The sequence below is a fragment of the Taudactylus pleione genome, unplaced genomic scaffold, assembly GCF_031769625.1.
Source record: "Taudactylus pleione unplaced genomic scaffold, aTauple2 ptg000106l, whole genome shotgun sequence".
Lineage (NCBI taxonomy): Eukaryota > Metazoa > Chordata > Amphibia > Anura > Myobatrachidae > Taudactylus > Taudactylus pleione.
In genome coordinates this window covers 1,736,321-1,762,702 of record NW_028284508.1, presented here as the reverse complement: position 1 = coordinate 1,762,702, position 26,382 = coordinate 1,736,321, and the positions used below count along the sequence as shown (strand labels likewise).

General features: G+C 41.2%; 1 protein-coding gene across 1 annotated transcript in view; it reads right to left on the bottom strand.

Moving 5' to 3' along the window:
* Nucleotides 1-26,382, bottom strand: part of EDC4 (enhancer of mRNA decapping 4) — a 516,382-nt gene that overhangs the window by 366,761 nt on the left and 123,239 nt on the right. The window contains exon 7 of the mRNA XM_088470908.1: nt 16,001-16,105. Within this exon, the coding sequence (XP_088327034.1) occupies nt 16,001-16,105 (105 nt within the window). The remainder of the gene's footprint in view (nt 1-16,000; nt 16,106-26,382) is intronic.

The window sequence follows — 26,382 nt, the reverse complement described above, 5'->3', positions numbered from 1 at the left end:
CAATCCTAAATCTAACTTTCACTTTTTAATAGTTTGTTGCAAATCCTTTGCAGGCAATTACAGCCTGAAGTCTGGAACCATAGACATCACCAGATGCTGGGTTTCATCCCTGTTGATGCTCTGCCAGACCTTTACTGCAAATGTCTTCAGTTCCTGCTTGTTCTTGGGACATTTTCCCTTCAGTTTTGTCTTCATCAAGTGAAATGCATGCTCAATCGGATTCAGGTCAGGGGATTGACTTGGCCATTGCATAACATTCCACTTTTTAGCCTTAAAAAACTCTTTGGTTGCTTTTGCAGTATGCTTCGGGTCATTGTCCATCTGCACTGGGAAGCGTCGTCCAAAGAGTTCTGAAGCATTTGACTGAATATGAGCATATAATATTGCCCGAAACACTTCAGAATTCATTCTGCTGCTTTTGTCAGCAGTCACAACATCAATAAATACAAGGGAACCAGTTCCACTGGCAGCCATACATGCCCACGACATGACACTACCACCACCATGCTTCACTGATGAGGTGGTATGTTTTGGATCATGAGCAGTTCCTTTCCTTTTCCATACTCTTCTCTTCCCATCACTCTGGTACAAGTTGATCTTGGTCTCATCTGTCCATAGGATGTTGTTCCAGAACTGTAATGGCTTTTTTAGATGTTGTTTGGCAAACTCTAATCTGGTCTTCCTGTTTTTGTGGCTCACCAATGGTTTACATCTTGTGGTAAACACTCTATATTCACTCTTGTGAAGTCTTCTCTTGATTGTTGACTTTGACACATATACATCTACCTCCTGGAGAGTGTTCTTTATTTGGCCAACTGTTGTGAAGGGGTTTTTCTTCACCAGGGAAATAATTCTTCTGTCATCCACCACAGTTGTTTCCCGTGGTCTTCCGGGTCTTTTGGTGTTGCTGAGCTCACCGGTGCGTTCTTTCTTTTTAAGAATGTTCCAAACAGTTGATTTGGCCACACCTAATGTTTTTGCTATCTCTCTGATGGGTTTGTTTTGATTTTTCAGCCTAATGGTGGCTTGCTTCACTGATAGTGACAGCTCTTTGGATCTCATATTGAGAGTTGACAGCAACTGATTCCAAATGCAAATGTCACACCTAGAATCAACGCCAGACCTTTTACCTGCTTAATTGATAATGAAATAATGAGGGAATAGCCCACAACTGTCCATGAAATAGCTTTTCAGTTGATAGTCCCATTACTTTTGGCCCCTTAAAAAGTGTGAGGCACATATAGAAACCGTTATAATTCCTACACCGTTCACCTGATTTGGATGTAATTACCCTCAAATTAAATCTGAAAGTCTGCAGTTAAAGCACATCTTGTTTGTTTCATTTCAAAGCAATTGTGGTGGTGAATAGAGGCCAAAATATGAAAATTCTGTCAATGTCCCAATATTTATGCACCTGACTGTAAGTCTCTCCACTGCATCTCCCACAACTCCAGTATTATTCACTTCTCTTCCACCATGGTCCTGCTGCACCACCACTAAACCCTGCACCCTCTCTTTTCTCCAAGTTACCTGTCCTCTTCCCACCCCCCACACCACACTAAACCTCCACCTTACCCACCACCTGCTGTCACCCTTCCTCATTCAGTAGCCAGCCACATACCCCCACACTCCTTATCCCCCTTCTCTAGATCAATATCACCTCCACACTACATCAACCCTAATAATCTCATTCTCCTCTTGCCTCTTAACTCTGTCCCTCTCTCCTGTTCCCTCTGGAAAGCCAGTTCTGTCTATAATAAACTGGTCCCCATTCATGAGCACTTCATCTGCAACGCCTTGATTCTCCTTGCCATCACCAAACCCTGAATTTACCCATCTTACACCACTGCTCCTGCAGCTATCTCCTTTGGGAGCCTTACATTCTCTCACACACCCTGGCCTGCTATCCTTGGGTCACTCCTACCAAGTCTTACCTTCTGAACCCTCCATCTCATTCTTTCCATTCGACACTCATGACATTTGCTTCTTCCAACGTCTTCAAGTAGCTGCCATTTTTTTGTCTCCCTGGCCTTCGTTCAAAATTCCTCCATCACTTGGCTTCCTGGCTCTTAGTCTACAAATGGGCTCTCAAGACCCATTTCTTCCTCAATGCTTTCCAGCGCTCATCCTAACCCACTACTCTATGCTCATTCCTCACTATCTTGCCCATCTGTGTCACCCCTGTTTATCTGACCCTCCCCTTTAGAATGTAAGCTCTCGCGAGCAGGGTCCTCTTCCCTCACGTGCTTCTTCTTGCCTTACTTTTACTTTAATTTACAATGGCACCTAAAACTTGGTTACTGACACCCTGCTGCTTATTTAGGTGTTATGCAGCATTGTTTATAAATCATGTACTTGTCCTGCATTGTCTGTACTGTTAATAACTGTTGTTTTGTGTGCTCATTTGTTTCTGTACTTTGTAAGGCGCTGCGGAACCCTTGTGGCGCCATATAATGGATAATAATAATCTATCCTGCCAGGCTGAGTCTCTTCGAAGGTTTGACACAAAGATTTTTGCAACCCAGATGATGCTGCAGCATATCATCAGAAGGAACAAGTGGCTACTCAGGACATCTGACTCCCTTTCTTAATTACCTGCTTTGAAGGTTCAGTGGTCCTGTCATATCTAAAGCGCAACGGAATTTGCAGCGCTATATAAGAAACTGTTAATAAATAATAAACTGTCAATAAATCTACCACCCCAGATAACATTTTGGATCTGTGAGAATCCTTGCTCTCATCTGATGATACTTTTTACTCTGAGTTTTTTTTTACATCACAAATATATTACAGCATGTGTTCCTTTGTTGATTAAGTATTTAGCTACCTTATCAAATGTTTAATTTGTGTTTTGATGGTCAACATTCTTTCATGTCAATGTTTGTTGAATTTGCTTTCATTTTTCTTACAATGCAGCCTGCTTATTGTTAAAATGTTATAATAATGGGGTTAGACGGGCACTGCAGACATATTGCGATATGTAAATGGAATGTAGTTGGAAGTCTCGTCTGATGACCTGTGTGTTTCTTTAAGATTCTGTTTCTTTATTACCTGAAATGCTTATTTCACAAACACTTTGCATTTCAAGATAGTGTGTTCTGCTTATTATTCTCTTCCCTGTCCATTCTGTTTGTGGTCTCTCTCTCCGATTGTGTGTTCCTCCCAATTCTCCTCTCACTCCCCTTTGGTGGCTCTATAATGTCTCTGGTCAGCAGTTTATATGTTAGGCCTATTATACTATGTCTGAATTATGCATAGGGTACAGATAATCTCACAGTTCTGACGTGACAAAATAAAAAGGTAAATTATCTCACCCACAACCCTAAAGTCCGATATCTGCCTGTTCACATACAGCACCTTTGTGGTGGACAAGAGATGCAAATTTTAGGACTGTCCACTGGATAATGATCCTGATCACCGCTAGAGGAATCTCCCTTTAATATGTTAAACAACAATTCGGAATGATGGGTCCTCAAATCATATGGTGACCATGTGTGGTATAGTCCAAACAAAGAGGATATATATTTACTCCCAGTTGGCTTTGTCCTTTTTGGTCCCAAGGGCTGGTAATTATTATCAACATTTATTTATATGACGCCACAAGTTTTCCGCAGCGCCTTAACAAAATATATAAACAAATACGTAACCAAAGACTTACAGTACAATACAATACAGGACAAGGACATGGATAATAGACATTGCTACATTAGCGACCATAACACCCACATAAGCAGCAGAGATTAAGCAACCAAGTGTTAGGTGCCCTAGTGGGGAGAAAGAAGTAGATAAAATAAAGTAGGGAGAAGCACAAGAGGATAGAGGGACCTGCTCATAAGAGCTTACATTCTAAAGGGGAAGGGCAGACAAACAAGTGTGACACAGATGGGGTAGACGGGGAGGAAGGAGCATATAGCAGCAAGTTAGTATGAGAGCTGGAAGGCTTTAATGAAGTAGTGGGTCTTGAGATCCAGTTTGAATGATTGTTGAGAGGTGGAGAGTCTGACGGGGAAAGGGAGAGAGTTCCAAAGGTGTGGAGCAGCACGGGCAAAATCTTGGAGGCAAGAGCGAGAGGAAGTAATCAGTTGGCATGAAAGGCGGCGTGCATTAGTTGAACGAAGAGGGCGGACAGGAGAGTGAAGGGAGATTAGATCAGAGATACACTAACGTTAAAAAAGTTTGGGGTCGCCCAGACAATTTTGTGTTTTACATGAAAACTGACTTATTTATCAAATGAGTTGCAAAATGAATAGAACATATAGTCAAGACATTGGCAAGGTTAGAAATAATGATTTTTAATTGAAATAATTTTGTCCTTCAAACTTTGCTTTCGTCGAAGAATGCTCCTTTTGCAGCAATTGCAGACCTTTGGCATTCTAGCTTTTAATTTGTTGAGGTAATATATAAATGCAATTTTGCAATCAATAGAGGTTTTTAGCATAATCTTGGCCAAGGTTATGGGCCTACCCACCATATCCAAGTAACCTCTGTAGGGTAGGTCTCCAACATACTACGATTCAAATCCAGTGCGCAGAACACCCCCATATATTATTTATATATTATCAATAATTTGGAGTTGTACACCTGAGATTTGTCTGTTTTTGTGCCTGCAATTAGTCTCATCAGGTAGCACCTCCCATATATATATATATATATATATATATATATATATATATATATATATATATATATATATATATATTTAGGGTGGGCAGTCCAGAAATCTTTCCCATATAATTTATCCAACTTGTGGGAGATGCTTCAGCAAGCGTGGGGTGAAATTTCTTCAGATTAACTCAACAAATTTTACCCCACGCTTCCTGAAGCACCTCCCACAAGTTGGCTTAGCTTGATGGGCACTTCTTGCGTACCATACGGTCAAGCTGCTCCCACAACAACTCAACGGGGCTGAGATCTGGTGACTGCGCTGGCCATTCCATTACAGACAGAATACCAGCTGCCTGCTTCTTCCCTAAATAGTTCTTGTAGAATTTGGAGGTGTGGTTTGGGTCAATGTCCTGTTGGAGGAGAAAATTGGCTCCAATCAAGCGCTGTCCACAGGGTACGGCATGGCATTGTAAAATGGAGTGATAGTCTTCCTTATTCAAAATCCCTTTTACCTTGTACAAATCTCCCACTTTACCAGCACCAAAGCAGCCCCAAACCATCACATTACCTCCACCATGCTTGACAGATGGAGTCAGGCACTCTTGCAGCATCTTTTCACTTGTTCTGCGTCTCACAAAAGTTTTTCTGCATGATCCAAACACCTCAAACTTCGATTCATCGGTCCATGACACTTTTTTCCAATCTTCTTCTGTTCAATGTCTGTTCTTTTGCCCATATTAATCTTTTCCTTTTATTGGCCAGTCTCAGATATGGCTTTTTCGTGGCCACTCTGCCTAGAAGGCCAGCATCCCGGAGTCGCCTCTTCGCTGTAGACGTTGACACTGGCGTTTTGCGGGTACCATTTAATGAAGCTGCCAGTTGAGGACTTGTGAGGCGTCTATTTCTCAAACTAGAGACTCTAATGTACTTGTCTTATTGCACAGTTGTGCAGTGGGGCCTCCCACTTCTCTTTCTACTCTGGTTAGAGCCTGTTAAATGAAGTTAGTAGTACACACCGTTGTAGGAAATGTTCAATTTCTTAGCAACTTCTCGCATGGAATAGCCTTCATTTCGAAGAACAAAAATAGACTGTCCAGTTTCACATGCAAGTTCTCATTTTCTGGCCATTTGGAGAGTATAATCGAACCCACAAATGTGATGCTCCAGATACTCAACTAGCTCAACTGAAGGCCAGTTTTATAGCTTCTCTAACGAGCAAACCAGTTTTCAGCTGTGCCAACATAATTGCACAAGGGTTTTCAAGGGTTTTCTAATCATCCATTAGTCTTCTAACACGCTTAGCAAACACAATGCATTATTAGAACACTGGAGTGATGGTTGCTGGAAATGGGCCTCTATACACCTATGTAGATATTCCATTAAAAACAGACGTTTGCAGCTAATATAGTGATTTACCACATTAACAATGTATAGAGTGCATTTCTGATTCATTTAATGTTATCTATATTGAAAAAACAGTGGTTTTCTTTCAAAAATAAGGACATTTCTAAGTGACCCCATACTTTTGAACGGTAGTGTATAAATGGGAGAAGATTTGGAGAGGGCTTTGTAAGCGAGGGTGAGAACCTTGAATTGGGTTCTGAAAGGGAAGGGGAGCCAGTGGAGGGCTTGTAGGAGAGGGGAGGCAGGTGTAGAGCGTTTGGAGAGGAAGATGAGCCGAGGAGCAGCAGTGAGGACAGACTGGAGAGAAGAGAGATGGGATTTGGGGAGGCCAGATAGGAGATTACAGTAGTCCAATCTTGAGATGAACAGTGAGTGTATGAGGGTTTTCGTAGCATCCTGGGTGAGATAGGGTCTGATCTTGGAAATATTTTTAGATGAAAACGACAGGACTGTGAGAGGTTCTGGATATGTAGTTTGAAGGAGAGGGATGAGTCCAGGATGACTCCAAGACAGCACACTTTGGGGCTAGATGAGATCATTGTGCCATCAATAGATAAAGAAATAGTGGGAAGTGAGTTTATGGTGAAGGGTGGGAAGACGAACAGCTCTGTCTTAGACATATTAAGTTTAAGAAATCGCTGGGAAATCCCGGAAGAGATAGCAGAGAGACAGTAGGAGATACGAGTCAGTAGAGAGGGGGAGAGATCAGGGGAGGAAAGGTAGATCTGAGGAGTATCATCAGCATAGAGATGATAATGGAGGTCAAAAGAGCCGATGAGTTCAGGAAGTATACAGGGAGAATAGGAGAGGTACAAGAACAGAACCCTTGGGGGACACCTACTGAAAAAGGTTGTGTGGGGGGGAGGGGGTAGAGGAGTCATGAGAGGAAACAGAAAGATCAGTCAGAGAGATAGGAGGACAGCCAGGAGAGGGCAGTGTCAGGTAGACCAAGTGAGTGAAGGATTTGCAGCAGGACAGGGTGGTCCACAGTGTCGAAAGCAGCAGATCAGTCAAGGAGAATGAGCAGAGAGTAATGGCCCTTGGATTTGGCAGCAAGGAGGTCGTTGCTGACTTTTGTGAGGGCAGTTTCAGTGAAGTGGAGAGAACGGAAGCAAGACTGAAAATGGTCAAGAAGGAAGTGTGAGGAAAGAAAGGTGGTAAGGTGGTTGTAAACAATGCGCTCAAGGAGTTTGGAGGCAAAAGGGAGGAGAGAGATAGGTCGGTAGTTAGAGAGAATATTAGGATCAAGGGTAGGTTTTTTAAGAATATGGGGAGACAAGGGCATGCTTGAATGCAGAAGGGACAGTGCCTGATGAGAAGGAAAGATTAAGGAGGTGGGCCAGATGGGAGCAGGCAGAAGGAGAAAAGTAGCGGAGAAAAGTAGCGGAGGAGATGGGAGGGGAGGGGTCAGGGGGGGAGGTGGAAGGGGGGGTGGGGGAAGACAGGATGAGGGCCATGACTTCCTCTCCAGATACAAGGGAGAAGGATGTCAGCATCTGTAAAATGGATGGGGAGGGGTATTCCGGGAAAGGAGGAGGTGGAGAGCTGAAGGACTGGTTGGATATGATGTTGTAACATATGGAATCAATTTTAGATATGAAGTAGATAGAAAAGTCAATGTCAGGAGGGCTGCCGGATCATTACAGAGGGTCCAGACAGTCGCGCTCCTTCTAATCAAGTTCTGGCACACTCTGCTATGTGCCCGCTCTCCCCGCATGCTGAATGGAGTCAGCCGCATGGGACTTAACGCTGCTGGGGAGATTACCACTCAGCCCCGCTACCAGCCACTCTTTCACTGTTATTACTTAACCGAGGATATCTTCACTACCTGGTACTGTTCCTTGCATCCATGCTGACTTCTCCGGATCATGGGAGCAGCCATCTTGGTTTGGTCACCTGATTCCGCATCTCCCAATCCTGCCCTGCTTCTGGGTCAGCTGTGAGTAATTGTCCAACCAGCAACAGACACTTTGTATTTAAACCCTTCCTGGACTCTCAGTCAGCGTCTGTGCAATGTCTCCTAAAGGTTTCCTTTTGGCTCCTGTCGAATCTACGTTTGTTCCTGACCTAGTGAACTTTAGCTATCGTTTGTCTGAACTCAGTTCAGTATCTCTGAAGTTACTTCCAAGCCATTGTTATATTGAGCATAGCTCAGTATTCTGCTCTAGGACTTTTGCTATAACTTTAACTGAGTCTGCCTCAGTTAGGATTCAGTCTCAGTTACCTGGGGTCAACCCAGCGTTACTACGTGAAGACTTCAGTGTCTACAGAACAGTATACGGACTCAGTAACAGAACAAGGTCTCCTGCATTTGTCTAGCTGAATTTCCTAAGTACATCTGACTTCGGACTCCCGCTGTTCATCTCTGAGTTTAAGTTCTAAACATCTGAACCAAAGTCTTCTGCTGTTGTGTAAGTCTAATAAATTTCCGTACTTTAATCCTAATCATCACGTATCCAGTTCCTGCTCCAACACAGTCTGTCTACATCCATTGTTACTGTGACCTGTTTATTCTACTCTGTGCCGTTCTATGAGGAAGACTTATCTCAGACCGCCACTGTTAGTGCTGCCGCTATCCCAACCAGCGAAGCCTGCTCCATCACAGGTGGTCAGTTTCCCCAGAGTCGTGACAGTCAAGGGCAGAGAGCGAGGAAGGGAGATGAGGAGGGGGTGGGCATAGTAGGGAGTTGAGGGTGGAGAAGAAACGCTGGGGATTTGAGGACTGGGAGGAGATGAGGTTCTTGAAATATGACTGTTTAGAGAGGAAAAGGTCAGCACTGTAGGATGACAGCATAAATTTTAAATGGAGAAAATCTGCCTTAGAGCGTGATCTTCTCCACTGTCGAACACTTTTGAAGATATCTGGTGCATTTGGAATGCCAGGGTTGAGATGTGGATCTGGGAGGGTACGTAGTGGTCCTGGAGCAACAGAGTCAAGAGCAGAAGTAAGGGAGGCGTTGCATAGGGAAGCAGCTTGTTCAGGGCAAGAGAGAGAGAGGATAGGGGAGAGAAGAGAGTTAAGCAAGGAAGAAAAAGGAGACTGTCGATAGCCTCAATGTTATGCTTAGTGATGGTGGCTTTAGGGAGGTAGAGGAGGGGAAGGAGAAAGGGTTAGGTTAAAAGAGAGTAGGTGATGGTCAGAGAGGGGGAATGGGGAATTGGAGTAATCAGAAATATCACAACAGTGAGTTAAGACAAGATCAAGCGAATGCCCACTCGCATGGGAGGGAGAGGAGGTCCATTGGGAGAGGCCAAATGAAGATGTGAGGGTAAGGAGTTTGGAGGCAGAGGATTCTGTGGGGATATCAATTGGTATATTGAAGTCACCTAGGATAATGAAGGGAAGATCTGAGGAGAGAAAGCCAGGAAGCAAAGTTGTCAAAGAACTTGGAGGGAGGGCCAGGAGGACGGTAAATGACAGCTACTCGGAGATGTACTGGTTGGAAGAGGTGTATGGCATGAACTTCAAATGTAGAGAATGCAAAGGGATGGTTCAGAAGGTATGAGTTGGTAACCGGGGGATAGAAGGAGCCCACCACCACCCCCATAGTGAACCCCAGGCCGCAAAGGGGGGGGGTGAGAAGATGAGGCCCCCAGAGGAGAGAGCTGCAGGAGAAGGGTGAAATCCAGGTTTCAGTAATAGCTAGGAGATTCAGAGAGTTGGAGATGAAAAGGTCATGGGTGGGGACCAGTTTATTACAGACTGATCTGGCATTCCAGAGGGCACAGGATAGAGGGACAGAGTTGGTGGAAGAGATGTGAATGAGATCATCAGGGTTGCTGCAACGTGGAGATGAGATTAATTTGGGGGACCAAGATAAATAGAGTGTAGTGATCGTGCGGGCTCCAGTGCTAGGAGGGGAACCTGTAGGAGGTGGGCAGGGAGGGAGATTAATGAGATGTGGATGGAGGTGGGGTGAATTGACAGGGAGAGGAGGGTGGGAGGAGAAATTAGCAGTTTTGTAGTAGGGCCTCCATGGGGTATAAGAGAATGAAAGTGGAATAGTGGGAGAAGAGGTGGAGGAAGGCAAACAGAGCAGGGGAGAAAATGGGAGAAGGAAGTAGAGGAGACAAGGGGGAAAGGATAAAAGGTGGAAGCAAGGGGCAGAACAAAAGATTAGGTAGACATTTAGTGAAGAGGAGAGTTGAGGAATACATGGCCATGGTAAGGATTAGGTAAATAGGGGAAGAAAGAGTTGAAAGTAGGAATGAAGGAGTGTAAGAGAAAGTGTACATTTCCAGAAATGCAAAAAAAAAGTACAATATGGGGAAAGGTGTCTGTACAAAAAAAATGTATTAATGAGTATAATAAAAGTGGAGATTTGAGGTTAGTAGAAAGTGAAGAATAAAGTAGACAGTGGTAGTAGCTAGATGATGTAAGACTAGGCACAGGAGCTAAAGTAAAAAGACATTATTAGAGAGGTAAGCTGACATTAACACAGATACCGTATGCATTAAGATTATATATAAAGCACAGAGCCAGCATAAATAGTAGCAGTTGAGGCACAAGGTTTTTGTTGTGTCTAAACAGAAAGTCCAGTGATGAAAGTCCTGGTTATGTAGGCTAATGGATCATGCAGTAAGGACATTGTGAACTCACAGTGGTTGTTTAAACTTTGTTCCAGTACAGTTTTGGTTCTTGAATGTGTGTAGATCTTTTTATTACTTCTATTTCACTTCAGTTTAATGCCAGTATAACGCCAATATTCGATTAAAAATGCAAAGTGCACTTTTAAATTGGGCACTTATGAGATTGGGCACTACAGCCTAATAATGAAACTTGAATATTAGACCTGGTATGTGAATCCACTGATTGCTAACAACCCCCAAAACACTCCCACTAATATGGCTAGCAATAAATTAACTTAAGCAAACAAACAGCACATACAACTAAAGCTGGCCATACACGCTACAATTATCAGGGTGATCCGCAGATCGACCCAATAATTGTAGCGTGTGCGCGGCCGACCAAGGGTTAAATGTTGCTCGGTGGGGTATGCCGGATTGTCCAGCATGCCCGTCTGATGCGATATTTAGGGGGTAACCTGTCGGCCACATAGGGCAGTGTATGCCCAGCCGCGGGCGACAGACCGACATTACCGGTGTTCCTTCCCATGGAAGGAACAGGGAAAAGTCTCCTCCCCCGGGGGCGGAGCGCAGATGTCGAGCTAATACACTGAGAAATCTCACAGTGTATGCCGCGGACATCTGTGGCTGGCAGGTTGCCAAATAAAATGTCTGTCAGTCTGACAAACATTTTAGCTGTACGTGTATGCCCAAGCTTAAGCAAAGATCTGGGTCTATACATCAATAAGCTAACTAAGGGGAAAAAAACACACATCAGAAAAAGATACTATACACTGAAGTGCAAATTAACATTACTTATAAATTAATTGCGGAGTGTGTAGCCAGTTACCCAATATAAGATTTGAGGCTGGTCAATACAAACTCAATACAGCAAGATGCTGAGAGGTGTAGCCAGTGGTTGAGGCTGATCTATGGTTATCCAGAACAAATAAGTCCAATAAGCTAAAAATTGGGTGAGCGTGATAATCCCTGGTGTTTCCCAACACATTAAGCTGCATCAAGATGCAGCTTTTTCAAAGGTGCCCAATAAGTGCACAAGATAGTACACACATCTTGCACACTTATTGGACACCTTTGAAAAGGCTGCATCTTGATGCAGCAAAACGCCTGAGGGACCACCAGGGATTGTCACCCTCAACCAATTTTTATCCTATTGGACTTATTTGTTCCGGATAACCATCGATCAACCTGAACCAGCCTTGGGACCAAAAAGGACAAAGCCAACTGGGAGTAAATATATATCATCTTTGTTTGGACTATACCACACATGGACACCATATGATTTGAGGACCCATCATTCTGAATTGTAGATTAACATATTAAAGGGATATTCCTCTAGTGGTGATAAAAATCATTATCCAGTGGACAGTCCTAAAATTTGCATCTCTTGGCACCCCCAGTGTCCACCAAGCAGGTGCTGTAAATGAACAGGCAGATATCAGACTTAAAAGTTGTGGGTGAGATCATTTGCCTTTTTATTTTGTCACGTCAGAACTGTGTGAGTTTATCAGTTTATCCAAAACAGTACAAAAGTATAGTGACATTTTATTATATCTAATAAACTATTCTTAATGAATCCTAATGCCATATATGTATATTTTTATTAATCTATATATGTAACTTATTTTTTAGCGCTTGGTTGAACTCCTCACTCCAGCACCTGTTGAGTACCTTGGTGGTATTTAATCTTTTGTGTTCATGCAATGGGTACCTGTCTTCCCCGTTTCTCATATGTAGAGCTATTAGGCAGGGATGCCCTCTTTCCCCGTTTCTATTCAACCTAGCTATTGAACCTTTGGAAGTTGTGTTGCGTACATCTAACTTAGTAAGAGGCATTTCGGTTGGCAACGTTACTCAAGTCGCATTATTTGCAGACAACATGCTTCTCGTCATGTCTGACCCAGTAAATACGATCCCAGCTGCTATGGATATTAGACTATTCTGGGTACAAGATTAACGTTGCTAAATTCTCCCTATAAGTGTCTCTTGCCTTGTTTCAGAATATTCCTCATTTTGGGCCGTATTCAATTAGGTGCGAAAAGTCGAAAACTTTTTGCATGCCGGACTTTTCGCCATCATCGCTGGTTTTACCTGCGGAAAAGTATCGCGCGCGTCCCCGCTTTCCCCGTATTCAATTAGGAATCGGCAAAAACGGCACCCGGCGAATTCGGACCTGGCGAAAAGTCCTGTCAGAAAATGGGGAAAAATGCCTGGACCCCCGAATAGATGCACTAACATAGGGACACTATAGGGTTGTTCTAGTACCCCTAATAAAGCTATTCTGGGTACTTTATTTTTTCCAAAAGCTTGCTATTAGCGTCTTTGAAGAAGTGGTGAAGAATGGCATTAAGCAATATTTAAAAAAAAAAAAAAAAAAAACTAATCCCAGCAAATTTGGGGTACATGAAAATGGGAGCTAGCATATTTAAAAGTTGCTATTGTGAAGTTTAAAATAAAAACATTAAAACATCCACTGACGCAAGCATCTGCAATCTTAAAAATACCTGGTGCATACTTGGGGACCTCCCTGGAGTCTATTTCGCTAGTTTTTAAGTTAGCCCCCCAACTTTGGTTATTTCGCCCCCAAAATTAAAGTGCTTTTTAGGGATGTCCTTAAGTATTTTTTAAACTTTTTTTTGACACGGTTTACCTTTGGGCTCTGTCCTAAGGTTGCAGAGTGGTTTCCGGACGTCTGCACTCCAAAACCCCAATTCTGCACTTTTTTCCGACTGCTATTCGTAGGTGAAACTTTTTCTCAGAGTTCACTGCATTGACTTTCCGCACCGGGAAATACGGGGATAAGTTTTCGCCGAAAACGGCTTTTCGCACCTAATTGAATACGGCCCTTAATTTATTTTCGTCTGGTCCCTAATAAGATTAAGTATCTAAGAATACACATTAATTCTACCTTTCCAAACTCTACAAAGACCATCTATTGTACGGTGCTCTCAAAAGTTATTTCTCTAGCACACAGGTTCTCTAACTCGGTCCCCAGGACCCCAAACAGTGCATGTTTTCCAGGTCTCCTGACAAAATCACAAGTGAAATAATTATCTCCACCTGTGGATCTTTTAAAATGTGTCAGTGAGTAATGACTACACCTGTTCACCTGCTGGGTGACCTGCAAAACATGAACTGTGTGGAGTCCTGAGGACAGAGTTTGAGAACCACTGCTCTAATGGATATTTGGAAAACCCTCCTCCTCCTCTCATTACTGGGCTGCATGGCAGTGGTGATAAGCATTATTTATCCTAAACTATTTTATGTAATGCAAATGATTCCTATTAGCCTATTACCATCTGACATTTGTGGTTTTTATAGGGATATATCTCAGTTCTTGTGGCAAAACAGGGGCCTAGGATAGTCTTTACTAAACTACAATCCATGCGAGACAAAGGACGAATGGGCACTCCAGATCTGCATTCCTTGACAGTTTTCTTCAGGTATATCCGTGACTGGCTCCTGGATAAAAGTATATATATTGATAGAGCCTGGCATTAATTGCTCCACTCATCTAGCTCTTTTACAATTTTAAAATAGCCACTCATCATGCATGGATTCATATTAATAAGAAACTTCACAGAAACCACTGTAGCTCTCCATATGTCACCTTTTGGGGCAATCCTTCCTTCCCACCCTTTCTATCCAACTACACTTTTCTTTGCTGGAGGGATAAAGAGCTATCTTGTACTTCCAAAGTATTCGATCCTGGAGGCAATCTCTTTTCCTTCTTGGATCTGCAGCAGCAATACCAAGTTCCAAAACAACAATTTTTCATGTTTCTGCAAATTCAACATTATAAATCAACACTGAATGCAACAACATACAAACTTTTATCCTAGGATCCTTTGTTCACTTCAGAGAGTAGTTACATTCATACCGTTTCGTACCAAATATCTTTGTCCTCTTCTGCAGGATAATCTTACACAACCACATTGGGACGCACTGTTTCACTTATGGTGATCTGACATTCCGAAATTGCTCTCACACTCCGATCTGGCTAAACATTATGATAACACCTTAAAGTGGCCACAGTCAGCTTATTTACAGGAGGTACACATACATAGGTACACTATACATAGGGCAAATATCTTGTCTGCACAAGTCAAACATATGGTACCCAATGAGTCCAGAGCTTGTGCAAAATGTCGTATTGCCTCAACTAAATTCATGCATTGTATGTGGGATTGTGGGAAGGTTAAGAAGTTTTGGTATCAAGTGGTTGGCTTCATTAATACTATGTTTTCTCTTTAATATCTGACCCACTAGCACGCCTTTGTGCTAACTTCAACAATTGGGACCTAGGTCAGGACAAGAAATCCATTATATTGGTTACTATTGCGAAGAAGATAATACTTCTACATTGGGCTTCAAAATCGGCCCCCTCCCTCAATGAAGTTAAAGATATTACTACTGCTTTACTTTGACAGACGGGCTACTCTACCTGATGTAAACAAATATGTAGAGAAATTTTATAGAAAATAGGAGCAGTATATAGATACCTTCGATGAAATGACACAAAATCGAAGCTCAAATGCTGTTTGAACCTACAGAACGGAATTTGACTCACAAATTGTCCTTAGAATCTTAGGAGTCTATTTGCTAAGCAGTGTTAGGAGAGAGTGAAAAGTGATAAGGTACCAGCCAATCAGCTCCCAACTGTCATTTTTCAAACACAGCCTGTGAGATGACAGTTGGGAGCTGCTTGCCTGGCACCTTATCACTTTTCTCTGTCCCCTAACACTGCTTAGTAAATAGACCCCCTTAATACGCTGCTACCTTCCCCTTCTTGTACACCTCAATTTTGTATGTATTCTATAAGAGTTTTTGCTTATAGTCTACAGCAGTAATTCTCAAAGTCTGTCGTCAGGATCCCACACAGTTCACATTTTTCAAGTCTCCTGGCAGGGGGAACAAGTGTACTCATTACTCACTGACACATTTTAAAAGATCCTCCGGTGGAGCTAAATGATTCTGTGAGGAGACCCGGAAAAAAAAAAACACTCTTTGTGGTCCTGAGGACAGAGTCTGATAACCTGTGGTCTAAAGGATTAAGCTGAATCGATGGTGCCATTTCTGGTTATATTCCCTCCCCCCTCTCTAGTGTGTTTCCCTTTGTCTCTCCCCCACCCTACGCTTTAAATTATAGATGGTGTATGGAGTACCATGTCTATTTTCTATTGTTAATCTCTTAAATGCCTCACCGTTGCTTGGTAATGTTATCACGTAAATACAACTTACATTTATATCTATCTATAAATGTTCAAAACTTAAGACAATGATGAATCTCCTACATCCCGTCTTCACGGATTGTCAGTACCGGCTAAGATTTTGGATATAACTTGTTTGTAAACCATTACAGAACATCAATAAAATCATTTGCAAAAAAATAAACGGAACCTACCCCAGAGTGTCCTTTTACAACAATGAATCCCTCCTTGATATCGGTGACTTCTGTTGGCCATGATCTGTGACTTGCTCGTAAAATGTCTAGATCCCACACCTCAGCCTAAAGTAAACAGAAAAAAAAGTATGTTTTACATTTGAACTTTCTCAAATATTGCATACAATGCTTAAATGTTATTTTAAGTTGTAATTTGCATTAATCTTTAATATTTTTCAACTAACAGGTCTTTAAATAATACTGACACAGATATAACCTTCAAATTTTTATTGATGCTAAAATACAATAGCATGCAATAGTTGCTCTTCTAAATTGCAAGTTTGCTGTGATTTGCTTTGGTTTCATCTGTGAATGCTGAGATACGAACAGCTTTTAAAAATGGCTCAACATAATACCTTATTATACATAAAATTATTACTGTTATTTAATTTCCTAGAAATGCTCAATGTCAGTCATAACATAAAGGTGATCATCTTAATCAACTAAAAAAAAGAAAAAAAAAATTGTTTTGATTGATGATGTGTAGGGCCTCCCTATGCTTTTTCTTATGCCTGTTAATGTTATATCTGTATGTTTGCATTAATATGTACTCTTGTTTTTATGACATTGTTTGTCTTTTTTTATATGTTTTTTATACATGTGATTGTTTTGCCTCTCAGTTCAGTATGCTCCCGACATGGTCGCGGTGGATACTTCCAGTTTGGACCGCAAGCCGATGGGTTGCTTAGCAACGCCAGCTCCTGGTTCCCGGAAGTAGGTCATTCAGTGGCGTCCTTTTTATATGTAAGATAGTAGATTAAACACAAATAGTAGGTAAGGCAAATATCACTTTTTTATTGAAAAAACTGGTTACACATTTACATTTCAAACTGACCATTAACAGAAGTCGTCACAAACAGAACATAATGTGACCAAGATATTGTAGTCACCATTGTGGAATGTGCCATTAGAAGGGCTTTCATTAGTTTTTTCACGCCAGCCACTAGATGGCGCATACCGGCAGCAATACTGCCATTTGGCCACCCATAGCTGCAGATCCGCACATTTCTGCTCGCAGACTCCTGAGATGGCGAGCAAAAATTTTCAATAAGTCTATGATTAAGCCGCTTTGCGTGGCTAAACCTGGTGCTTTTTGGCATGTCAAAAGTAATGGATGCCCGATTATAGCAACAATTGAATTGTTCTGACGGGTGCCCACTATTTTGGGCTCCCAAAAATACAATTGAATTCCCCCCTTAACAGTTTCTGCCATCTCATTTATGTCCCATTGTAAGCCTGCACAATGAAATCTTGATCCACCCAGTATGTTTGAATTGAGCATGTCTGAGTAAATCCCACAGAAAGAACAAAAAAAAAAGTCTTACTCAATTTTTTTCTTCTGAAACGTACACAGAAATCTTCCTAACACACAACATAGTAGGTAAACTTTCTGCTTTGTTAGTTGGTTGCAAATAGACAGAAGGACATATAACATGAGAAGTAGACACTACCTTAGGTAGAAAAATAAAATTAGTTTGCGACATCAATTGGTCCTTATATATTTTCAAAAAATGCTACCTCGACCACAGGACGTTATTCTCTTATTCTCAAGTGGCTTAATTTAAGTGTAAGCCACTTGAGGTAGACAAAAGGATCAATTTATCAGACTATTACATTTATTATTATTATTTATTACATTTATTTTTATGCAGGACTAGATTAAGATCCCAAGGGGCCACAAAATGCTTTTTAGGTTAAATTTTCTTTACTGCTTGGAGTAAAAAATAATGGTGTAAGTAAGTTTGTACCACTTTACTGTCTAATTCCATAGTAAAAACAAGACTACTTGTTTCCTAGCTTAAATACCACCTCAATTTTGTAGACACCGCTGAACCTGCATTAGAAGCAACCATATCAACTTCCACAATCTCAAAGAGAGAACATTAGGGTTTGACAAATAGGGCCCTAGTGCAGAAGATTTATCCAAAGAAATAGAGGATACAGAAGCATTTGCCACACCATTGAAAACCATGGACTACATCAAAACATAAGAACTATTAAGACCTCCACTGATTTATTCCTGACCTTTTGTACAGCGTAGGCAATGAGGAAAAGGAGGGAACACATCAGCTGAAAGTACCATGGCATTGATAGAGCATCTATTCCCCTTGCTCTGGTGTCTAGGTGACATGAATAGAATTAATTTATCTTAATGTTTGAAGATGTTGGCAGCCAACCTTTTCATACAAGGCCCATTCTCTTAAATGGACTTGAAGTAAACTGAGACAATCTGCTATCCTCTTGTATTTTGCCTGCCAAGTACACCGCACAGGGGATGAACATTTTTGCCATCATGGGCCTGGTCTTCTAGATCACAGGTTCTCAAACCCGGTCCTCAGGACCCCAAACAGTGCACGTTTTCCATGTCTCCACACTGAATCAAGTTAAAGAATTAGCTCCATCCGTGGACCTTTTTAAAATGTGTCAGCGAGTAATGAATACACCTGTGCAGCTGCTAGGGGACCTGCAAAAAGTGAACTGTGTGGGGTCCTGAGGACAGAGTTTGAGAACCACTGTTCTAGATTAAGAAAGGAACCACTGTCAGAAAAATTCCTGAGATGGTGACAGAGCTATTTAGTACACCATTTCACCCATTTCATCTCAAGAATTTTTATTTGCAGGCATCTTCAGGAGCCCGACACCTTGCTTTACGACTATGTTGTGCATATGTGGACTCGCAAAGAATTATGGGATAGCAGTGTACATGCTAACATGTATTATGGCTTCCTTACCCGGTACCAGCACTGACTACATGTCCATCCTAACTTCCAGCATAGGGCCATATTCAATTAGGTTTGAAAAGTCCGTTATCAGCGTTAATTTATCGCCGATGATGTAATTTTTGCCTGTTTCACTTATCCCCATATTCAATTACAAAAGACTTTTCTCAGGTGCAAAAAGTCTTTGTTAAAAAACGGGATAAGTTTTCACCATGTAATACATGGCGAAAAAAGTGCAGAATTGGGGTTTAATGTTTAAGAATTAAATAAAATAGCCTGCAGCCTAAAAGTAATCGGTGTAAAAAAAAAGTTAAAAAATCTTCTGGACACCCCAAAAAATTTACTTTAATTTGGGGGCAAAAACAAAATTATTGGGGAACAAAGTTTTAAACTAGCAAAATTGTTAATCAAGTTTGGCAGGTGCATTTTTAAAGAATTGAAAAAAAAAAATTTTAGGGACTTAAAAATATGCTTGCACCCATTTTCATGTACCCCAAATTTGATGGGACTAGTTATTTATTCCCCAAAAAAAACCACTTCTACCAAAGCCGCATTTATGCACCTGCCGCGGCTATTTAAAAACCCTGACTACCTTCAGCAGGCCAAATAGGAGGTACCCATAGTGATCCACTATGTCAGACCATCTTTAGGCGGGTGCCAGGATGGTTTCCCAAAAATTCCAAGGACTTTGATACTTACCCTTCTGCCTGGTCCCATTTTTGACGGATCCTAATTGAATGCGGGGATAAGTGGGCACGCGCCCGATACTTTATCCCTGCAAAAAACGGCGATGAGGGCGAAAAGTCTGACCTTGGACTTTTCGACCCATATTGAATATGGCCCATAGACGGAACGGATAACAGGAACCACACTTAGCAAGTCAGTGCACGAAGTCCTCCCCACAGGGTGTCACCCCATCACAGAACAGTGGTTCAAGGAAGCGCATTGCTGGGGAAACAAAGTAGTAAGTCCTGCTTAGAGAAAAAAATAAAATTCTCTACTCTAGTCTAAACTAGAAAACAGGCAAAAAGAAAGGGGAACAGGAGGAGCAAAGTTACATACCTGCAAGTGGGTGTTCAAACTTCCTGTCTAGACTGTAGAGGAGCACAAAATAAACTTCTGTACAAGTTCAAATTCTATAAGTGCCCTGAATTTGTATTTCTGATACAGTTCTCTTAAGACCTCTGGGGTGCTGCCTATGACAATCAATGAAATACAGTATATAACAAACAAGAAGAGGAAGGATCGTCTTGTATGGTGCACAAATTGTACATGAAATCTAAACTTTTACTAAGTCTCAATAAAATATATCCAGCGAAACATGATTTAAAGACAGCATTCAAAGAAACATACAAATTGTGTTAATAAAGAATAGAAATATGAATTAAATTTGAAGATTCATTGTGTGTTATATATGCTTACAAAATATAGCAATTTATATTTATTTTATTTACAACCAGTAATTTATATAGTGCACACATATTCCGCAGCGCTTTACAAAGAATATTTGGCCATTCACATCAGTCCCTGCCACAGTGTAGTTTACAATGTATAATCCCTATTACATGCACACAATCACAATAATTTTTGTTGGTGGCCAATTACATTTTTGGACTGTGGGAGGAAACCAGAGTACACGGAGAAAACCCACGCAAGCACAGTTAGCTTCATACTGGGAATGGAACCCACAACCTCAGTGCTGTGAGGCAGCAATACTAACCATTACACAGTCTGTGCTGCCCAATATACACTGAATATATATTGAAGTGAGTGTCTGTAAAAGATAGAATTACTCAATACCGTCCTATATTTCAATAACTTGTTATAAGGTTCTAACCTAATAAGCAGAGCACTCATATAATTGGATGTTACAATCACACTACATGCAGTGCAAATATTCCTGTTTGTGATATTTATTATTTTATTTATTTACAGATATACACTGTAGGTAGGAAGAACCTGCTCGCAAACTTACAATCTATAGGGGTATAGGCATTGATACACAAGGACAGGTGCTATATATTGCATTTTGGTCCAGCCAGAATGCAGAGTTTCTTGGTGGGCTGCATGATCCAGTCACACAGGAATGGCGGGCAAATGTCAGGAGGATGTGCAAGAAAGTCAATGTGTGAGGTTATGTGTGGACTGTGAAAGGGGATGTAATTAGATATGGAGCTAAGGTGGTTGTGTGGGCGGTTCTGGAATCTGATAAGCTTGTCTGAAGAGGCGAGTTTTCAGGGAACGCTTGAAGGATTGGAGACTAGAAAAAAGTCTTATTGTGCATGGTAAGGCATTCCATAGAGTGGGTGCAGCCCCAAAAAAGTCCTGTAACCAGGAATGCGAGTAAGTAATGTGTAGGGATGAGAGACGCAGATCTTGTCCTGAGCAGAGAGGTTGGGTGAAATTTTTTAGATGAGTGAAGAGATGTATGTTGGTGTGGTCTGGTTAATAGTCTTATGTGTAAGTAAAAATATTTTGTATTGAATATGGTAGAAAACCGGCAACCAATGGAGGGACTGACAGAGCGGAGCAGCAGACAAACATTTGGCAAGGAAGATCAGCCTCGCAGTTGCATTCATAATGGATTGTAATAGCGAGAGCCTGTTTTTGGGAAGACCAGTAAGGAGACCATCGCAATAGTCAATGCGGGAAATAAGGAGTGCATGCATTACAGTTTTTGCAGTGTCTTGTGTGAGATATGGTTGATTTTTGGATATGTTTTTTTAGATGTATGCAACATGATTTTGCGACAGATTGAATGTGGGGAACAAGGGACAGTTTAATACATGATAGGGTTATGTATAGGTATAAATTAACTATAGGTATAAATTAATCATCAGATAGTTAATGATAAACATTATCTGCTGATTAATATATACTACATATGAGTCACTTCATACTCACGTATGGTATGCAGATATAATTACCGGTGCTACTAGATCCATTTAAGGGATATGAAAATAGTTGCAGCAGGGTGTAGGATAACTTGGCTGGGGCAAATATCACACAACTTGCTGGAATCATCCGAAGTGGACTTGGGGTTTTCTAGTCGGCAAAGAGACAAGTTATTGTTTCCAGTGATGGGAGTAATACATCCAGTGGTTATCAGCACTGGTGCACATTTCCCTGTCTCCTGGCAGCTTCCCCAGAGGCAAGCCATAGGATATTTGCACCAACAAGGAACTGTACAGGCTGCAAGTTATTGTAAACCTTGCTGCAACTATTTCCTTATCCCTTGCATGGACCTAGTGGCACCAGTAACTATATCTGCATACCATACATGACAATAAAGTAATTTTAACCAGTGAAGGAGTACCAAGTATTTACAGCAAATTTCTGGTGGACTGATTTATTTCACACATATGCGGCATACACAGGGCCATTAAGAGCCGGCCTTGGCCTGGGGGAAGGGGGCATGGCCTAATTGCGGGAGGCGTGGCCACGTCTCCTTAGAAAATAAAAAAGTTAGTTGCAGCGACGCTGCGCACAGGGGGGGGCGGGCGCTTCTGTGTCCCTCAGCCTGGCGCAAATTTAGGGGGGGCATGATCGGTGTGATCACTCCCCCCACAGACAGAGGAGACATCTCTTGCTGCTGTTCAGCAGCAACGAGCAGTCTCCCACTTCAACGTGTGCTGGGCTGCTGACAGGTAAAGGGGGGGGCGGTGCCGGGCCCCTCCAGCAAGCCCCGGCAATTACTACTCGCCCCCCGTCCCCTTAGCATCCCTGGGTATACAATCCTTTAACTGTATATACGTGCAATGATTTATTCATTTACCATTCAATCTGTATTATTGTAATGTATAATATTGAATTCTAAATCTATTACTATATACATGGTTCTTCATACAGAAATGCATTTATGTAAGTTTTCCACAAGGTTTAATACAGCATTGGGCAGTCCTCTTTTTTACTTGTTACATTTATATTAACTCCCTGTGTTTGCATGGGTTTCCACACGGCAAAAACATACTGCTAGCTTAAGTTGCTACTAACTAATCAGATCGTGTGTGTGTGTGTGTGTGTGTGTGTGTGTGTGTGCGTGCAAAAAATATAGACTTTAGTCAGCAAAAGGTAAAACAAGGCGCTATCAAAAAGGTACCCCAAACGATGGTTGCAAATTAAATAATTTTGATATTGAAATGTCCACTTTATTAAAAGCATTCCAATGCTGCTGTAAATTAGCAAAATACAAGTAAATGAAAATGTAAAATTATCACCTTTGGTAGCTGCCGCTAACTAGGTAGACTCCTAGCTATATACAATTATATCCACTAGAAAAGAGTGGCGCTATAAGGTGTAATTATATTAAACCAAACTTCAACCATCTAGTGGTTAATATATAAAACACAGTAAAAGACATTTCAGAGCCGTGTGATTGTTTTTTATATAAATATTTGAAGAATACTAGAAAAATTCCTTTTTATTAGAAAACAATTATAAATTTAAAAAATTCCTAAAATTTAATAGTATGTTCATTAAAGACACTTGTATTATGGAAAATGTTTTTAACCATACAGTTGCTAACATTTCATATTGTTCCTTTTTACTGCTTTTTTGTATATCATAGTTAAATGGCCACAACGTTTGTTATATAATAAGGTTGAAAAAAACACTGTGTAATAGTACACAAAATGTTTATATAACTGATAATACTGGCAGTGGATCAAAAAAACCTTAAAATTATGTTTTTCAATAAAAAACAATGTTTAATAAAAAATATTTTAAAAAATGCAATATCCTAAAAAGAATTACAGTCTCCTTTAAAAAAACTTTTAACATCCAACGATGTTAAGTCTATGTATGGAAAGAGTGGCTTACCGGACCTGCAGGGACCCAACATAAATGGCACAATCAGCTTAGTCTAGAAAGGTAAGTGCTTATTCCAGAGGAAATCCTATAGTGCCAGGTTATGACCAGGATGGTATTTCTCCTGGGCGGTAGATGTCTAGATCAGACTCGGCTCTTACCCGAGATCTGCCCGCTTCAAGCGCTCACCCTGACATGCCTGTGGCTTTCACCCACAGCTCGCGGCTCTCACCCGCGGCTGAACTTCCATGTGCAACAATTAATGTGAAAATTCCAAATGCTCCTGCTCTCCCCCGACAGCTGCCACTTGTTGGTTCTGCCACGCTTTCCGTACAACTCAGATTGTAATAATAATGTGTATCATCATGTGGACACCTTATTATTACTGCCCCTTCCTTTTATGTTCCCTACAGATCCGGCATACATATTCCTGGTGCCATATAAAAACACACATTCCAGGGAAATCCTTCATATAAAACTATTATTCATTACAACTAACCTGAATGTTAAACAACACTTATATATCAAAATAGAGTAACACCTGCATAAAACAATCCGACAAATCTTATATACACATCCAGCAACTTGTCTGGATTTTTTTGAAGGAGCAACCTATACCTAAACCATACTCTAAACAATCTGTATGGATTTTTTGATAGAAAAACAGCTACAGGACTGATGATAAATCGCATTAATGTATAGAATATGCAACACCCACATATTTAAAAATAGCTATTATGTATAACGTCACATAGCAATCTCCCTATTTGTGTATTAAATGGAGGAAGTGCGTACCATATAGTGCCCTGTATTCTAAAGCATACAGATGGATCAAAACTTAATGTAATTCTTCCAAAGTATATAGACATATTACTGATGGAGTGTCACATGAACAACTTGATCTCAAAATCTCCATTGAGCCCCCCAGGTTGTAAGGTCCTAAGTTCATGAATCCACTTCAGCTAGGCTTTGGCTAACATGACTTTAGGATCGCCCTGTCTTAACTTTTTCTCCACATTTGCAATGGCTGTAAAACTCACTATATTATTAATTGAGCAGCCGTGTATGTCTTTAAAATGTGATGACATATGATGGGTCTCTAGCCCCTTAAGATCGTTTCTCAGATGTTCTGATATCCGAGTCGTATGGTGCATACATATGGTCAGATTTTTCTTCAGATCTGAACGATAACGATGTAAAAAATCGTTCAAAAGTTCATATCTGAAGAAAAATCTGACATATCTGACATGTTTGAACGATGAACGTTCCCGATGGTCAGATAACGATATCTGACATCTGATGTGTTTGCTGTCAGTTTTGGACGATTTCAGTCATGTTAATGGAGTCAAAAATCGTTCATAGTTCAAATCGTTGGTCAAATCGTTCAGATCATTCAAATCGTTCAATCGTTCATCTGACAAATCTGACCAAGTGTATGCACCATTAAAGGGACGGCTCATTCTGCCAACATATTGTTTATTGCAGCTACATTGTATTACATATACAGTGTTGCTACTATTGCAAGTTAAGAATTGCTTTATTTTGTAGCTCTTTTTAGTGACACTCGAGGTAAAGCTTACTATTTTACTATTATTCTTGTACCTAATCTCTTAGGTGGTGATTCAAAGATTTGCACATCCTTACATAGATATTATGATTTGGAGAGGGGGCATAAATACATTCTCTGCCTTTCAAGAAAGTCTTGTTACTAACAGCTTTGGTGTTGTATTGACGTATACCATCAGTGAGTCACAAGTCAACTACTTGGACTTAACAGTGTATATTAAAGAATCAAAGTTTTTGCACAAAATTTTTTTTTAAACCTACAGACAGTAATTCTTTTATAGATACTGATAGCAGCCACCATCCAAGCTGGCTAAGGGGAGTACACAATAGTCAGTTTAGTCGGATAAAGCGCAACTGTATCAAAGAGGACATATATAAGGAACAGGTACAAACTTTAAAAGAACAATTTCTGGTTAAAGGGTATAAAAAGGAGATTATAGCTAAGACCCATCAAAATATAGATAGCATAAAAAATATGAGATATGGTAAGAACTTACCTTTGTTATCTCTATTTCTACGAAGTCCATAGGGTTCCACAGGATACCTTGGGGTATAGGTGATAACGTCAGGCATCGGGCACCATAGAGTTAAAGTTCTCAGCCTCCCAGGATGCACTAGGGTCCCCCTCCTAAACCCCGCCCCCGAGCCAAGGCATCTCAGTTACGTACCATAGGCCGGAGGAGGAGAAGGAAGAGAGATAAAAAAAGATCTGGACACACACAAGAATCACATTCTCACCAGAGGGAGACGGAAAAACCGGTGACCAGAGCAAAGCCCATCTCTGCAGCACAGGTGCGACAGGGCGGGAGTCCTGTGGAACCCTATGGACTTCGTAGAAATAGAGATAAAGTTAAGTTCTTACCATATCTCATATTTTCTACATCAGGGTCCATAGGGTATCCACAGGATACCTTGGGGATGTCCCAAAGCAGTATCCTTTAAGGGTGGGGACGCTCCTGTGCTGAAAGGAGAATCCGCTGCCCGAAGGAAGCATCATGAGAGGCAAAGGTGTCAAATGCGTAATACCTCACAAAGGTATGGACCGAAGACCATGTGGCAGCCTTGCAGATCTGGACTGCAGAGGCACCACGTCGAGCAGCCCACGAAGGACCCACAGACCTAGTGGAATGAGCCCTCACAGAGGAAGGACCCAGAAGGCCTTCATGAAGATAAGCTTCTGAAATGGCCATACGAATCCAGGCCGCCAACGTTTGTTTTGAAGCAGGCCAACCCTTTTTACGGAAGCCATAG